This window comes from Ananas comosus, linkage group 21 (genome assembly GCF_001540865.1).
Source record: "Ananas comosus cultivar F153 linkage group 21, ASM154086v1, whole genome shotgun sequence".
In the NCBI taxonomy this organism is placed as follows: Eukaryota; Viridiplantae; Streptophyta; class Magnoliopsida; order Poales; family Bromeliaceae; genus Ananas; species Ananas comosus.
In genome coordinates, this window is record NC_033641.1 from 9,796,399 (window position 1) to 9,814,278 (window position 17,880).

A 17,880-nucleotide genomic window follows, 5' to 3' on the forward strand; every position below is an offset into this window, starting at 1 on the left:
ATATATATATATATATATATATAGAGTTGGACTGGGCTACTATTAGTAGCAAAATCTCATTGTTACTACCAGTTTTTTAGCCTTTGGATCAACTCTTTTCATTATTTCTAACCATTGGATTAAATACTATAACCCAGTAGGGACCACTCAACCCTAGGGGGACCACTCAACTCTAACCAACTAATATCATCCCGACCCTACAATTTTTCATCCAAGGGTTAAAAACTTGATAGCAAAAAGAGCGTTTTAGTATTAATAGTATTCCAGTCTAATTCTATATATATATATATATATATATATATATTTTTGTGAACTGAGCCAGCTCAGTGCCTACTAGACTAAGAGTCAAGACTATTAAAAGATGGGCCTTTGAAAGATACAACGGGCCTCTGGAAATTCTCTCTCTCTCTCTCTCTCTCTCTCTAGAAAATATAATTTTTCCAAGGTTACAGAGGGTTTTTAGAAAAGCAAACCTCAAATAATAGCATAACATGCTTGCGAATCAAAGGCGTTAATTATTAATTTTAAAAACTCAAGCGGTTAAAAAGGACGCAATTCATTCACTTAGAATGCATAGACACATAGACCGACTCTTTAAGACAATAGTTTCCTCGCGACATCTGAACCTATAAGCAGCATGCAAAGATCGAATCTACGTCACCATCTCATCCTGTTAGAATAGATGCAACACATTCATTTGAAGTACATAAATATATATACAACGCCTCACAGGCTTCGATTGTGATTCGGTCCAATCTAACATTCGTTACAAGATAGAATGCTGATTCATTTAAGCTAACAATCCAAGCATAATTTTCTTACCTCTCATACCAGCATATGCAGATATTTGTGTGTTAGCATTGCATCAATGTGTAAACTTTTGGACCACCCACATCAAGCCCACCAAGGGATCCAATTTTAGCCTTCTATTTATTCCTAAATATCTATGCCCCATGTTATATAAAATATACACAGCAAACAATTCTCACATAAAATGAGTAAGGGGCGCATTTGATACGGCGTAAAATGAGTCAAAAATTTATTTTCAGTATGAAAAATATTTTCGTGCTTATTTGATTCGACATAAAAATAATTTTTTGTAAAAATTTTATTTAGGAATTTGAAAAAAAAATAAAATTTTCGTCTTTCACTATTTTTCAATAAAGAATGAAAATTCAAACTGTATAAAATTTTTTATTCATTTTTCCTATCAAACCAAATAAATATAAATTTTTTTTCTTTCAATCAAATAAATATTAATAAAAAATTAATTTTTTCAATTAAATATTTATAAAATTTTAAAAAAAACTTTTTTTTTTTTTTTTTTGTACGTTCAACCAAACGGATACTAAACCATTATATTTTTTAACTAATCCCGAAGAAGATATAACACAATTGAAATGCACTCTAACAAAAGCACTACAAAACCACTCTCCACGCCTACACCTCTCTCTCTCTCTCTCTCTCTCTCTCATCACCTCCACCACCAACATTAATGGCGCTCCTCCCCCTGCACCTTCTCCTCCCCCTCCCTCTCTCCCCTCTCCGCCCCCCAAAACTCCACCTTCACCGCCCCGCGAAGCTCCGCACCATCAGATCCCTCGCCGGAACCCTAGACGGGGCCTCGCCGGAGAAGCCGCGGAGGTGGGAGAGGGCGCTCTCCGCGGCGGCGAGCCTCTACCCGGTCTACGTCACCCTCGGCGGCGCAGCCGCGTGCGCGAACCCGGGGGCCTTCACGTGGTTCGTGCAGCGGGGCCCCGCGTCGTATAGCTTCGCTCTAGGGTTCATAATGCTCGCCATGGGCCTAACCCTAGAGCTCAGGGACCTCCTAGGTCTCTTCCGCAAGAGGCCCTTCTCTGTGAGTTTCATGAGAATTTCGCAAATAAATTTCTTTTTTTTTTATTCAATTTGCATGTTTTCTTAATGGCTTCTTTTTTCGTAATATTGAGCTTATTGCAACCACATTTTGAATGGAATTGAGTTTGTGGGGATTGAAATGTTATATAATTCAAGGCCTTTGATGTTATTAAGTAGGGATAGTTGTCTATATACCCCTCATACCCCTCGTACGTTTAAAAAATATCCGATTTATCTTTAATTTTTTTTTTTCTAAAATACCTCTCATATGTTCCACCGTTATTGCAAAATACTCTTGCAGGTATCTCCTGTTAAGTTAACTTGGGTTCAATGTGAGTTAAATAACTACCACAGTTAAAAAAAATAAAATGCAAATTTTGTCCTTAACTTAAGGGCAAATAAAAAATGTTGGTGACGGTAGAGGGGTATATTGGAAAAGACTAAAAGTCAAAATACTTTTTGTGCCCCTGACTTTAAAGGCAAATAAAAAAATCGGTGATGATGGAAGGGTATATTTGAAAGGGCAAAATAGTAATTTTACAGAGATAACAGTGTTCATTAATAGATTTTAACTCTAGGGGTATATTAGAAATAGGTTGGAATATAAAAAAAGGTATTTTCAATATTAGCCTTCTAAGAGGGGTAAATCGGAAAGTCGAGAACTTTTCAGGGGTATATAAGCAATTACCTCTATTAAGTATTAGCACAACTACTTTTACTATTCACAAGGAGATTTATCGAACTTAGCCACTATTCAACAATTAAATTTGATCACATTCAATAAATTTGATCTGTATACGGGCGCCACTACCTCAGTATCACACCTCTCTTTTTTCCTCAGTTTTTGGGTTGTGTTATTAATGCGGTGACAAAGATATTCAATGAACCTGATCATTAATTCTTTGTAAACTACATTTGACCACTCTACAAATATTTTTAAAAAAGGCAAAAAAAATTGACCAGATTTAATGAATCTGAGTTGTAGTTCTGATCATTAATTCTTTGTAAACTACATTTGACCACTACAAATATTTTTAAAAAAGGCAAAAAAAATTGACCAGATTTAATGAATCTGAGTTGTAGTTCTTTTGTTCGTTTTGTAATGTTCTCAGATATTGTTCGGTTGCGTTGCTCAGTACACAATAATGCCAGCTTTCGGAGCTATAGTTAGCAAAGCACTTAATCTCCCCCCCTCGCTCTCGGTTGGTCTCATTCTTCTAGCATGCTGTCCTGGTGGAACTGCATCTAATGTGGTAAAATATGTGCAAATTTCGTATCTTATTATGCTTTCGTACTTATTTAAATCATTTTTAGTTCATAGTTAATCTCCTATTATCGACATGATACTTTGTGGTCCTAACTCCTTTTAAAGAGTCACTTTTGGTCCCTGAGGATAGTCCATTTGATAACGACTTATGAAATGCTGAATTGCTTTGATTTGTCTATGAGCGGTTCATGTTTTTCATCTCAAATCTAGAAGAGGACAATTGATCATGGTTGACGTGGTCCAATGAATTGATATTGATATTTAAAAAGATCTCAGAGATGAGAGTATCGCTTTATGTGACTGAGAAGGTTCCAAAAGTATAGCTGGAGAGTTGGCATGTCCTTTTTGTCAGTTAGTGAGTGATTTAGCTTTTCAAAGTTGATGCATGTACATATCAGGTTTCGTGATTCAAATTTTTAAAAAAACTCAATCAATCATTAGCTGCCACCTCTGCAGCGTCATCCAGGGACATGACCCATTTATTCATCCATAAATCCTACCAAGACATTGTGATCTTCAGTTCATTTGTCTATTTGAATCGGTTAATATTTCCTTTTCATGGATCAATAGTGTTTATATACTAGCAAGGTATCTTAAGAGTTAAGAATGGTAGTGTAGTAGCAAAAGCTAATTCAAGAGAAAAGAAGAGCAAATATTTCTATTCCAAGAAGATAAAAAAGCAGATAACACCATCAAGATTGAGAGAATATGTTCAGTTGTAATCCCCACATCAAACCCCGTTACTTCTTGCTTGATTGCACTAGACAAAAGCAGTTTAAAATGGCTAATATAAATGAAAGCTTACTCTACTAGCTAATAATATGCATTCTTTAACTTTTGACTCCTCCCGCCTTATTAGTTTCTCTCTAATAGTGTTTCAGGTGACTTTGATCGCCCAAGGTGACGTGCCGTTATCAATTGTAATGACTGTGTGCACCACTCTAACTGCAGTCGTTCTCACCCCTCTGCTAACAAAAATTCTCGCTGGAGCCTATGTCCCTGTGGATGCCGTGAAGCTCTCCTTAAGTACTCTTCAGGTCAAATTATCTCCTTTTTACTCCTCATTCATCTCGCCTTCTCTTTATTTTCTTCATCTAAATTCCTTCTTTTTCTTCTTGTAGATAGTCGTTGCTCCGATTTTATTGGGCTCTTACATGCAAAGCACATTTCCAGCCGCCGTAAAAGTCGTCACCCCCTTTGCTCCCCTTCTTGCTGTATTAGTTTCCTCACTACTTGCGAGCAGGTCCAAAGTTCACAGTAAAGTTTTGCACTTATTTTTTTTACTTCTTTTGCTTTCAAAATCAACTCTATTTTCTTTAAATGGTGTAGTGTGTTCTCCGAAAACGTTGCTCGTTTGAAGACATCATTAGCAGACACACCCTACGCCTCTGATCAAGGCGCAATTTTTGGAGATCTGAAGACGGTCATATTGTCGGTCCTCTTGCTGCATCTCGCTGGCTTTTTCGTCGGGTACATTAATATATTGAAATTGTTTTACATATAGTATTCGCGAGCGAATATGCTCTAACATTGGATGCTTTATTCGCAGATATCTATCGGCAGCGATATGTGGTTTCAAAGAAAGACAGCGAAGAGCAATTTCAATTGAGGTATTCGCCGCTTATTCTTGTAGTAACCCATTTACCGCAAATCGAGGAATGGTGAAATTCAATACCATTTATTCCGACTTATGTTAATGGACACATAATCAACTATGTACAGCTATTTCATATTTATTCACGCATGTATGGATCAAATCATGATTGTGTCGATGTGATTACAAGTTCATCTGTTTTGTTCAGGTCGGCATGCAAAATTCGTCACTTGGTGTAGTTCTAGCAACTGCTCATTTTTCGTCTCCGCTGGTAGCTTTGCCCGCAGCTCTCTCGGCTATAATTATGAATATCATGGGTAGTTCGCTGGGCTTCGTGTGGAGATACGTCGATCCATCCGATCCATCCGATACCAGGAACGAATCCTAGTCCTTCGATAGGACTCTTTTTGTTTTTATTTTTATTTTTTTTCGACTGTTCTATGCAGTTAACAATGTTATAAAGCTGTGTATATCTTGGACCTTTTAAGACCTTGGCATTAGTTGAAGACTCTTTTGTGCAAGGATGCTTTGTGTATATGTATGTGTATGTAATGCTTGGTTTTGTTGCATATGTAGTAAAATAAATGAATTTCTCAATTTGTTAAAAAAATACTTCACTGATTTTATCTGTTTCCTTCTGTTTGGTTTTCCAAAAAAATAGTTTTTTGATTGGAAAAATATTTTCCGTCTCCTTGGTTTTTAGAAAAAGTAGTTTTTAAGAAGTTTTTTTTTTTGAGATTTTACAATAAAAGCAGTATTTTTGTTTTTTGGATTTTTTTTAAATAAAAATTTATAACAAATAAAAGTTTGAGGACCAAAGTGTAATCAGAGTCATAGTTTGAGGGCCAAAAGAGTAATTTAACTCCAAGGTCTAAGAATTATTTGTTTGTTTAATATTTAATTTAATTTAATTTAATAATTATTTTTTTATTATTAAATCCCATTTTAAAACAACCGCGGCAATTGGCGATACCACCTTATGATGATAAATTCAAACTTCTTTTTTTTTTTTTTTTTTTTTTTTTTTTTTTGATACTATAAAAATGGAGTCGTATGTGGTCTCCTCCTAAAACCCGTTCTCCATTTCCGATCGCCGCGTAGAAGAGGGAGCGAGGATTCGGCGATCCGACGCCGCCGATGATTCGTGATGGACGACGCGTTCGCGTTTTCCTCGGCGAGATTCGGTTCGTCTCCTCCGCTTTGCTCGGTTTTTTGCTTTTTTTTTTTGTGTTTTTTGTTGATGAATTAGATCGAATTTATTGGTTTCATCTTTATTGCTTTAATGTTTGAGATGAGATCTATCTGTTGCTATTTATTTATTTATTGTATGATTTGGGAGATTTGTTAAGCAATTTTCTCTAGATTTCATGTATCTATCTTAATTTTGTAGATGTTTGTATGCTTTATTATCTTTAATTTTTGTGTTGTTGTTCTTGTTTGGGGGTGGTAAAGGGATCTGATCACTGTGTGAACTCTATCTGAAATATAAATTAGGGAGTATTTGGCCCTGCTTCTGCTTTTAGCAGCAGTAGCCTCAGTAGAACTGGAAATTTTGCTGCAGCAGAAAACGGAAATCAGATTCCGAGCCTCAAAAGTATGAGCTCCAATTTGATGTGTTTCCGGCAACAGTAGCCTTAATGGATAAAAGAGAAAAATCTAGAGATTTTGATGCATCAAGAAGCACAAACGAGATTCGAAACCTCAGAAGAAGAAGCTCTAATTTGACGCTATTGATTCTGCTATGAAAAGAGCTTGTATTGGGTATATTTGATGTAGTGCTTCTCTTAACAACACTATTCATTAATTCGTCAAAGTACAAACAGCACTATATTCAAACTTTTCCTTCATTTCACTCGAATTCTGTGAGTTGAATTTCCTTTTACCTACTCTTGGTTGATCTCTGGTAGTTTATATGGTGTGTTATTGTGCGAATAGAGAGTATATTAATGCAACAATGTCAAGTGTCGAGATCAACTAGATCAAAAGAGGATCTGTAAAATTCTACTCCTCACCAAGCCATTAGTAATTTTACTTCCTCCATGTAATCATTTTATTGAGGACACCTTTCTTCTGCTTATACGCATTCTGTTTTGAACAAGTTTTTCGAGAAAATTATTCAGTCGCATGAATTAGTTGCTCTGTGTAAGATGATTGCTCAAAGGTCGATATTTTTTAACAAAAATTTACGATAAACTTGATGCCTTAGTTCCCTTTCAATCTTACTTTTCATATTCAAGTGTCTTCAATTGCTCAAAATGCACCATTTATGCAACTGTGAACTTATGTCGTTGTTGGGTTCGTTTGTCTCACATATATTGTAGAATCGAGATTGGCGCACTGTGTGATGAATCTCTACAACCCAAAAGAAGAGCTTAAGAAGGATCTCCATCCTCCTAGGTAAATGCATGATAACTGTAGTAAGTTCTATAGTTATAGATACCAATAAAGTATTTTATTTGTCTTATTTATGATTGAACTGATTTTGTTAGTATTAGCTCTGTTCATTCTCCTCAGCTACTTCATGATTTTATTTTTATCCATTAGCAAGCAAATATAAAACTCTTAGAGCATAAAAGTAATAGGACAAAGTTACAAACTGTATGTATAGATCATTATACACCGACATTCGAATTTGCCAACCAAGTTAACCTTCGGTTTTATATTTCACACCGATAAAAGATGCATTTGTACAATAAAGAGAGAAGGAAACATCTAGGAAAAGGAGAGGGAAGAAAAAAGCACCAAATAAATGTTTTTTCGGTGAGAAAGCAAAGAACAGTTTTACAATTTATATGATTGAACAAGAATTCGACCTCTTTTCAGAACATATCCACAAGCACCCAAAGGAAATGTAGTACAAAGAATCCCATTCTGCACACACAAAATGAAATATATATGTATGAAATAAATTCAGATCCCCTCACTCCTAGTTTACTACAATGTTACAACAACACAAACTAAAACCCTCCCCTAGTGGATTCAAACATTCTGCGTAACTCCGACCGCAAATGCACTGTGCTCCGTGTTGTCCTCACCACTTCTCGTCGTATCTAACTTCTCCCCGTCGCCCCACAATGCGTAGGCTTCTTCGCCGTGCACTGCGTCATCTCCAATCAGCAGCTGATCATCCGGTATTCTTAGCGGGACCACAAGCTTAATGACCAGACAAATGATAGAGGTCACAACGACGTTCCATCCGATGATGAATAAGGCGCCGGCTATTTGTTTTCCGAGTTGCGACCCACCCACACCGCCATAGACTGCGCCGTGAGAGTTGGTGACCGGGAGGAAGAGGTTGCAAAGAGTCTGTTCAGCAAAAAGCCCGGTGCTGATACCCCCCAAAACGCCTGCAACGGCGTGGGTATGAAACACACCGAGCGTGTCGTCGATCGCTTGGAGCAAAGACCAATGACGGTGGATCACATTCATGGTGAACCAGGGGACGCTACCAGAAAGGACCCCCATCACTATAGCTGCCCAGCCTTGGACCACTCCTGAGAAAGGCATGAACATATAAGGTTGGTGTTTTTGATGTTTCTATATCTTTGTGCAAACAAATAGTAGGTTGAATGTGGACATCTCATTAGTGTAAATGGAAATCGGTATTGATCCGTCCGGTCCGGTGAACCAGATCAACTCTGACTAGATCTATAAAAAATCGGGCCAGGTGGGCAGGTCAGAACTTAAAAGGTTGGATCATTTTTGCTTAGAGATATTCACAGTATCGCAAACTATGTAGCCTTGGTAGAACTAGTATTTTACTGGAGTTCAATATGTTTTCTCTCTTTTGAGTAAATCAGTGTTTAACTTTGAATTGCATATATGGTGCTTTTACAACTATATACTCCTGTAAAATCTGACTTTTTTTTCCTATATGCTCTTCAAAAGTGCATTTTCTTATAAAATTATCTTTATCTTATGCTGCAGTATACCGAGAGAAGTTTTTACAAGGGAATATGCGAAAAGCTCTTTATCTTATGCTGCAGTATACCGAGAGAAGTTTTTACGAGGGAATATGCGAAAAGCTAAGTTCATGAAGAATATCATATCTCTGAAAAGATATCAGAAAACAGTCTCACCACAAGCTGTTGGGATATTTTCATGCAGGTTGAATTAAAGAAACATGGATTCAGGATCAGATCCAATGTCAACAGCATGGTAAAACTTCAAATTATCCTTTCTAAATTGCTTTGTTGAGTATCAGAATAGCTACTTAATTGCTTCGACAAATCAAAAAGGTGACTTGGTCAATAACCAGTGATTTGTTCTCATATTCAGTGTTATGTGTGGTGGAAACTGGAAATTCTAAACCATGGGCTTGGCATTTTGTTCTTAAAACTGTGTGGAAAGTCAAATTGCACAGCTGGAATTGAGAGATCTGCTTCCAACTACAGCTGAAATCAAGCCTACAGTTGCTGAAACACAGGTACTTTTTATAAATTTAAGTTATTTCCAAAGAATAAAATTTGAGGTTTTGTTAAATCCAATTGTGATTCTGTTAAATTTTAATCTCTCGTAATGGCCTTTTCAAGATTTCGTTAACTATTATCGGCTAATAACTAATTCAACTGTTAATTTTAATGAATTGAAAAGTAACTTAAAAGTTGAGGCCGTGTTAAAAAAAAAAAAAAAAAGAAAAAAGTGGAGGGCTAATTTCAAAATGGCCTATAGCTTAGGGGTGTCCATACATTTTTACCTTTTAAATTCTTCCAGTTAGGTCATAAGTGCTCTCCAATGTGGAGCTTATTAAACTCTTTATTTACACCATTTTTTAAACTAAAAAAAGAGTACAAGGCATCCATATTAAATAGTCTAAGTTAATTAAAGGAAATTAAATTAGGCTCGAATTTTGACCAGCCAATATAAATTATGTGTAGAAATTCTCACATAAGTTGCTTATAACCAATAACAATAAAAATTCAAGTTGAGAACCAGTGTCAATTAAAAATGCAAAAAACATACATGAGACTTATCTCTAAATTAAAAGTTTACACCAATATCAAAATCATATAGTATTAGAGATAATCCATATATTTTTTAGGAAACTAATCAAAGTTGTTAGGAATCCGAATGGGATAACCCATTTTGTTCGAATTATAAAGGATTCAACCTGAGAGTGGTTTTCTTATTAAGGATTTATTTTTTGGATCCAGTTATTTTTCGGGATCGGTGCGGGAGCACCAATCTCATTTGATTCCCTTTAGAAAATAGGGAATATTTTCAAGTGTGTCACTATTCTATTATTGTTGGATCATGATTCTCCTTGGCCACATCTGGGGTTTCCTCATTCTTAATAAGTGATTGGCTCCAAATTAGTCAATATCTCTTTAAATTAATACTGTAAGCGTCAGAAACACGGATTTTGTTGTTTTATTATAGGTAAGCTTGTACGAAACTAAAATTAAGATATACTTGAAAATAGATATTAATTAAAATGTAGAGTTAATTGTATACTATAATTAATTAAAATATACTTGAACAATATTTAATGGAACGATGATGATTCCATGACCCCACGAGATTGAGATTCCAAAAAGCCGGCTTTTGACTTCAGAAAAATGAAGACATTAATTTTGTAAATTCTGGGTATCAGGTTGGTATCAGAATTAAATGTTCTTTTCCAACTTTTTTAGGTCGAGAACCAATAATATTTCATATCAAATAAAACAAATGGTAAGATTCAAAAAAGTTACTCTTAACGACCCTGTAGTCTTATTTGTGTTGCTATTAATTAGTGTTATGTGGTTGTTTACCGCCTCGGTTATGTGGATTATACTCCATTGTTATTAGGTTTTCTCGTCTATTAACGAGTGGTTTAGCTTGGAATAAATCTCAGGAAAAATTAGGAAAGACTCTGAATGTTGTTTGAATAGAGTTATTTAGAAAAGTCTCAAAATTCTTTTATTTTATTTTATTTTATTAGTGATTTTATTTTAAACTTGAAGGTCACGGTCTAAATTAGAACTATTTGTAGAGTCAATGGAAACTCTAGGAAGTTCATTTGTCGTGTCAAAATTTTGTTGGAATGGAGATTTATTCCACAACCTAACAGGAATGGACACAGACTATTATTGTACTCCCAATAGTTTCACATCGGATGGGGTACTGATTCCGATCAGTTTATATGAGACTTATATGCTAATAATCATAACTGAGCTTAAATATTTTTGGCCGATGGTTTGAGCCTAACGAGTTATTTTTGCTAGCGAATCGGGTCGTTACAATTCTAATAAAAAAAAAATTTTAAAAAAAAAAGAAAAAAAAAAGGAAGGTTTACCGGCGCCGGGGGTGATGCAGACGAGGCCGGTGATCATGCCCTGGATGGCGCCGATCACCGACGGCTTCCCGAAGACGATGACGTCGAGCACGGTCCACATGAGGAGGCTGGTGGCCGCGCAGACGTGCGTGTTGAGCACCGCCATCGACGAGTCGATGTTGGCCGAGTACGGGTCCCCGCCGTTGAACCCCGTCCACCCCATCCACAGCAGCCCCGCCCCCGCCAGCAGCAGCAGCACGTTGTTCGGCGGGAACCGCTCCCTATCCGCCTGCGACCTCGGCCCCACCTATGCAGCAGGAGTAGCAAACGTGTTGAGTCAAAAGATCTTATATATACGTCCTTTTCTACTTGAGAAGCAGAAGTTAAAAAAAAAAAAAAAAAGGGATACGCACCCAGTAGGCGGCGGTGATTCCGGCAATGCCGGATGAGACGTGGATAACGTACCCGCCCGAGTAGTCGATCACCCCCCATTGGAACAGAAACCCCCCGCCCCAGATCGAGAAAGCGCCGATCGTGTAAGAGAAGGTGATCCACAGCGGCACGAACGCCATCCAGGCCAAGAAGCTCATCCGGCCGAGGAGCGAGCCCGCGAGGAGAATGACGGTGATCGCGGCGAAGACGCACTGGAAGTAGACCATGGAGGCGGCCGGGTAGAAGGGCGCGACCATCGGCGTCTCCACCGCCTGCCCGCCGCGGTAGTAGTGGGTGGAGGCCGGGAGCGTCGACTGCGCGATCAGGAACTTCTGGTCCAGGGCCGGCCGCGCCTTCCCCCAGAAGGGGAGGAGCTTGTCGCCGAAGGACATGTTGTAGGCCCAGGTGACCCAGCAGAGCCAAACCGCGGCGAATGCGTAGAGGGCCATGAAGGCGGAGTTTATGGCCCACTTCTTCTTCACGATGCTCCCGTAGAGGATCACGAGGCCCGGCATCGACTGCAGGCCGACGAGCGTCGCCGACGTCATCTGCCATGCGTTGTCGCCCTTGTTCAGCCACTCCGGCGACGACGACGAGTTCTGGTACGCCGCCGCCACCGCGCTCGCCATCTCTACGACCTAGCTAGTTTACGTGATTTATACCTAAGGGAATGAATGAATGATTGAATGAATGAATGAATGAATGAAGAGCAAATGATGCTCTTCTTTTTTACTTCCTTCGCCTTATGATATAAAGAGGAGTAGAAAACAAGAGCACAAAATGAAGGCCGAGAGGGAGAGTCGTAGTGATTGAGAGTTTTAGACGAGCATTTATAGTGGCAGGGGATTCAGTGGGAAAGGGTTTAAAAAAATAAAAAAAAAATAAAAAACTTTAAATACCACCTTCTGTTTCAAATTTTTTCACTTTAATATTTTATGATTTGAAATATATCAATTTAATATCCTGTAATTTTATTTTTATTTTTTTATTATCGATTTTACTAATTTTTTTGTTAAATCAGTGACAAAGTTAAAACCAAAGGATACTAAAGTGAATATTTAATAAACTTAGGTCGGTATTTGAAGTTTTTTGTATATAATTTAATAAAATATTAACAGAAAAGATAACAAAAAAATAAAAATGAAGCTAGGGGACTCTAATTTGATACATTTTAAATCACATGGTACAAAAGTGAGAACGTACAAAACTGCAGGGTGCTATTTGAAGTTTATTCTAAAAAAAAATATGATTTTGTGTGTTGAGTAGCATTAGGTACTTAGATAGCATTAGGTACTTAGATATAATAATATGCGGAGTTTTAAGGCTGAAGTAGTGGATACTAAATAGATTCCTCTCATATTATATTCAGGAGAATTGTTTTCTTTTTTTTTTTTTTCGTTAGAATATTCGTATTCGTTTGCGTAGGTACATACACTGATCGTTACCTGTGTATTTATTTGTTTATTTTTATAAGGTGTGAATGGAGAATCTTATTTTTCAACGGTCGTCTTGGTTAGGGTTGTTACGTAGGCTCAAATTTGAACCCCAAACAAGTTAGTTAAATTTGATATCCAAGTGAACCTATTAGCCAAATCCTTATTGTCTTTGTTGAGACCACTTCTCAATCAACTTTATTAGATTTATCTTTTAGGATACCATCAAAATGGGTAATTATTTCTTTTAGTTTCATGTGGTAATTGGTTCTTGTTTTTATATTCACAGTGAAATAAAAGTGGACTGGTATGCTTCTGGAAGCACAGAGCTTTCTGTGATTTCAAGTTGTTTTCGATGTTCGGACTTTCGAATCGACGATCGGCTCTGTTAGAGTTGATTTAGAGTATTTGAAGTACCTAGAAAATAAATTTTGTGATTTTTCGATATCATTTACCTAGTGATCGGAGAGGCTCAAAATTATTAATTTTAACGGCTGTGGTGAGCCGTTTGCAACTTTAACGGTATAGAAATATTCAAATCATATGAAATTTTGATAGAAAATTCTTTATACCGTATAAAATAAGATCATAACTTTGATCTAAAATTTTAACATCATATCATCATATATTGTATGATTTTTATTTTCAGCCGTTGATTTTGAGCCACTTCGATCACTAGGCAAATGATATTGAAAAATCGCAAAATTTATTTTCTAGATACTTCAAATACTCTAGATCAAGTCTAACGGAGCCGATCGTCGATTCGAAAGTCCAAATATCGAAAACAACTTGAAAGCACGGAGCGTTCCGTGCTTCCAGAAGCATACCAGACGCACTCGAGAAATAGTTGTTTTCTTGTAAAAGTTTAAGTTACTAGGAAATAGTATTTTAGTATTTTTATTTTTAAAAACATGCAGAAAATAGTCCCCATATTTTGGATACATATTCAAAGCGTGAAATGGGTATGTGCTGCGAAACTTAAACAAGTACTAAAAATTCACATAATAATTGGATGAAACGTAGGGATTACGTCTATCAAGAGGACTCTGGGATTTTCACATCATCTTTTTTTTTTTAGTTTATTTATACAAGTCCACTCTTTTTGCCAAGGAGAAGAAGCAATCTCTTATGAAATGTTCAAAAAGTGATTTAGCCAAAAATAAGCAGAGATTCGTTTTATTTTAAAAAATAATAATATAATTAAAAAAAAATGAAATGAAATTAATCAGGATAAACTAACTGGGTGCATTACAGCTTATCATAAGAAATCATGATCTAAGAACCTTATGTTCGACTTTTGAAAACTTATTCACCCACTTAATAGATTATTTTCATGTTTAAGAAATATTAAAGAAAAACATTTTTTCTTACGTATAGTCAAAACTTTTGGATTACTCGATATTTATCATCTCAGTACTTAAAAAAAATAATTTTAAAAAAGTCAAAGAATCTTTCCGAAAAGATTTAGAAATAATGGATACTTTTTAAAATAAGTAATGCTAGATATACACCCAAAAGTGATGTAGACTTTACGTCGATTTCATTCAAGGATGGGATTCACTCTACAAATCACATCATGTGACTAATAGATGATTCTCTATCTTTGGATGGATGGAAAGTAGGATATACACTCATTTTTTAGTGTACACAGCTGTTTTTCTTTTGAATTTATTCTAATTTATAATAATGAATATGGAGTTTTCTAATAAATCCACTTCTCTTTTTTTCTTAGTCATCCATATGATTTGACTTGTTGAGAGGCGCGTATATACAATTGACATTTTTTTGTTTTTGTCCTAATTATGTGGTGCACAAATTGTGCTTTAATGGGCTCCGTAAACCAAACAAAATTCAAACTGAATCCGATCCAAAATAAAAATAAAACCAATTCTAAGTTGGATCATTTATATTAGGTGCTAAGAGGTTGATCCATGCCAATAACTTTTTTTTTTTTGCCTTTTAGGGAAAACTTAAATAATAAAATCTTATGCCATAGGTTAATGGATTCAATTTTACTACCATATTACTGTTTCATTGTTATTTTGATTCTCTATAAATATTTGCTGTTTGAATGCGTAATATGATGTCTACATTATAGTTTTCAGTATATTTTATCTTTTTTTTTTAGAAAAGTAGTTTATAACAAGCTTCATTCATTGAGAAGTAAAAACTGGAAAATAAGAGTGACAAAAAAAAAAGGAAACTACATAATTTAATACTCATAATGTTTTAATAAGTTTTTTGATTATTACGCTCTCAGTTTTAGATAGTATATTTAACAGTCGATTCTTATCTAAATTCGAAAACTATATATCATCACTTTAAACAACACAATAGTAGTATTTTCTTTTTCTTGAGGAGTGCGACCCAATAAAAATTCCTTAGATTTTGTTATGTAAGTAAATTTGTTGAGAAACTTTTAGCTTAATTTGCAAAGAAACTATTAGCCAAATTCATAAAATAATAACACCTGAAAATCTCATCATCATTAGGTTTCAAATCTAGGTGGTTGGACAAAGTTTTTTTTTTTTCTCTTTTGTATTTTTTTTTTCCTGGTCAATATCAAAGTTTCCTTTCAGGTAACTCTTCTGCACAACACTTGATAGTGATTGCTTGTGATCATACATCACAAACAAAATAAGAGAATTGTCACCACTTCTATATAAATAAAAATAAATTATTGAGCCCAGTTGATCAAAATATAAACTACATATATAATTACAAGAAAAGAAAAGAAAAGGAATGTTTCCATCAAAACCATCTAACCATAGTCCCCTACTGTATGCCTTCTCCTTGTAGTTTGTTGGCTAGGTGTAAACCATGACCTATTTATGATTTTATACATGGCTCATCATAGGAAATTTTTTTAGTTACATCCATGGAGTCGACACGTAATAGGAGTTGTGATTTATTAATTAACGCTGTTCTTAATCTAAGGTTATGCATCTATTTCTGTGTGCCATTTTGATCCATTCGTCGTGTTACTATCTTAATGAATCATGAATCACTATCCTTCCTCTCTAGGTTCCATGACAATTACATTAATATTATTTTCATATATATATATATATATATACTATTGAGAAGTAGCTTGCCTAGAACTGAGTTAACAGCTTAATATAATATGATTGGCGATGGTTAGTGTCTAACCAACATATTCGGTATATTGGAATTGATGGGGAGAGAATTAGGGATCAGAATCAGTATCGGAATCGCAATGGAATAGAATTAGAAATTGACCTACTCTTGTTGTGCCATTGGTTCAGCATGTAATTGATACTTCAAATATGAAAAAAAAAGAGCAATCAAAGTTAACACTTTTGGTGCAACAATTTCATTGATGGTCTAATTATAGGATTCAAATAATGTCACACTACATCTCTAATTTGTTATTATGCTTATCAGTTTCATTAACTAGGACTAGAACAGGAAATAATTTGATAATAACTTGATTTCTTGTAGTATCAAGGCAAAATGAAGTTATATATGTTGTTTGGTTAGGAAGATACAAATGCATGAATCAACTTAGTCGTAAGTGATTCTCTCAATCTTTAATTCTAGAATATGATATGATGTGGACAACCAACAATGAGAGAACCCCAACCCATTATCATTCACATAAAAATATCATTGACCTTCCCTTAAATAGTTTATTGGGGCATTGTTTAATCATATGATGTCGAAAATTTTAAAATTCAACCTATTTTTGACAAAAAGCCAATAACTGGAGCTTCCTTCTTAAGGTGCGGTGCGGTGCCACACTTAAGGAGATATTACAAGCAAGATTATTTTTGCAAGATATGGAAAAGTTTATTTAGATATTCATGTCTCTTTAAAGGAGTGAATCTCTTAATAGGTACTCTTACCTTGCTTGAATTTAATCCTTTTTTTGAGAGAGATAGGTAGCACGCTACCCGTTTCGTTTATTTCATTTAGAAATAAACTTAGCTGAAAATGTGAATCAACTAGGATTCGAACTTGGGTCTCAGGTACCAACCACCAAGCCCTTTGCCACGTGCTCTAGGAATGGTCGGTGTGAAGTTATATTTATCACAACATATATTATGTCATCATCATCTTGGAACGGATCGGGCCGGAGTGGAGCATACTTGGGCCCTATTGGGCCAAGGAGTTAACCTTCATTAGCTTGGGCTATCTTGGGCCTTGCCAATATAAACGGTAAGCGCAACGACCTCGAACCGCGCTTATTCTAGATATGGATCGGGTTCGGAAGGATTTGGACCGCTTCATGTTTCATTTTACCGCCCAACAACCTTATCTAGGTTTTCTATGCTAAATTGTTTGAGTGTATGACAAACTGAGTTGAGTTGAGGATTGTTATGTCACTGGCACGAAGCGTGCCGCTGCGCCATCAACACGACACGACACGACACGAGACGACACGACACACATAGGTACTACGCACCCTCATTTATCGGCACGAGTAGCACATTAATTCAAGCTCGAAGGCGAATTTACAGCAGAGCTAATTCAACAGAAACTAAAGTGCTGATATAGAAGAGAATTGCATATAGTTGTAACTGTATTGCAGTTGTAACTGAATGTAAATATAAATTTCGTGTTTGGTTTGATGTATTTAATTCCAACTGCTGCAATAGGAACTGCAGGAGGAGGCCCAACTGCAGCAGTTCGAACTACACTCAAATTGGCCGTAGTTCCAACTACAGCAGTTGGAAAGAGTAACTTTAAATAAAAGATATGCTTACCTCAATATTTTTCAAACAAAATTATTTTTCTTTTTTACATTGGAGGTAATCTCACCATCATATATATATAATAATAAAATTTTTAAAATTATTTCTCAACTGCATGCAACCAAACAAATTATTTATACTTGCAGCACTTTCTACTACATCCAACCAAATAAGATTCATATAGTTATAACTGTTGTATTTCCAACTGCGTGCACCTCTAACTAACTATACTGTATTTATAATTATATCTAACGAAACGCCCCCTAAATGAAGGAAAACCAGAAAAGAAATAACTTGTCCATTGAGAAAACACCACACCCAACTAG

The 17,880-nt window shown here is 35.8% G+C and overlaps 2 protein-coding genes and 2 long non-coding RNA genes across 7 annotated transcripts; 3 read left to right on the top strand and 1 right to left on the bottom strand.

Annotated features, from left to right (window-relative positions):
• On the top strand, positions 1,382-5,315 carry LOC109726154 (probable sodium/metabolite cotransporter BASS1, chloroplastic). The gene is made up of 7 exons (XM_020255602.1): positions 1,382-1,858; positions 2,970-3,110; positions 4,006-4,161; positions 4,246-4,367; positions 4,454-4,594; positions 4,674-4,734; positions 4,927-5,315. Exons 1-7 carry the CDS (start codon positions 1,496-1,498, stop codon positions 5,104-5,106), a joined length of 1,164 nt encoding a protein of 387 aa, XP_020111191.1. The 5' UTR covers positions 1,382-1,495; the 3' UTR covers positions 5,107-5,315.
• On the top strand, positions 5,727-7,937 carry LOC109726513. The gene is made up of 3 exons (XR_002220547.1): positions 5,727-5,902; positions 7,040-7,115; positions 7,801-7,937. It is a non-coding gene; the product is annotated as an uncharacterized LOC109726513 (long non-coding RNA).
• LOC109726509 (ammonium transporter 3 member 3-like) lies at positions 7,350-12,069 on the bottom strand. Its single transcript, XM_020256125.1, has 3 exons — positions 11,388-12,069; positions 10,996-11,281; positions 7,350-8,212 (listed from the first exon to the last, which is right to left on the bottom strand). Exons 1-3 carry the CDS (start codon positions 12,033-12,035, stop codon positions 7,698-7,700), a joined length of 1,449 nt encoding a protein of 482 aa, XP_020111714.1. The 5' UTR covers positions 12,036-12,069; the 3' UTR covers positions 7,350-7,697.
• LOC109726512 lies at positions 8,100-17,495 on the top strand. 4 transcript variants are annotated; one of them, XR_002220545.1, is made up of 4 exons: positions 8,100-8,236; positions 8,646-8,876; positions 8,997-9,144; positions 16,829-17,495. It is a non-coding gene; the product is annotated as an uncharacterized LOC109726512 (long non-coding RNA). The 4 variants fall into 4 exon arrangements; XR_002220542.1 differs by lacking the exon at positions 16,829-17,495 and adding an exon at positions 10,925-12,138; XR_002220544.1 differs by lacking the exon at positions 16,829-17,495 and adding an exon at positions 10,975-12,138.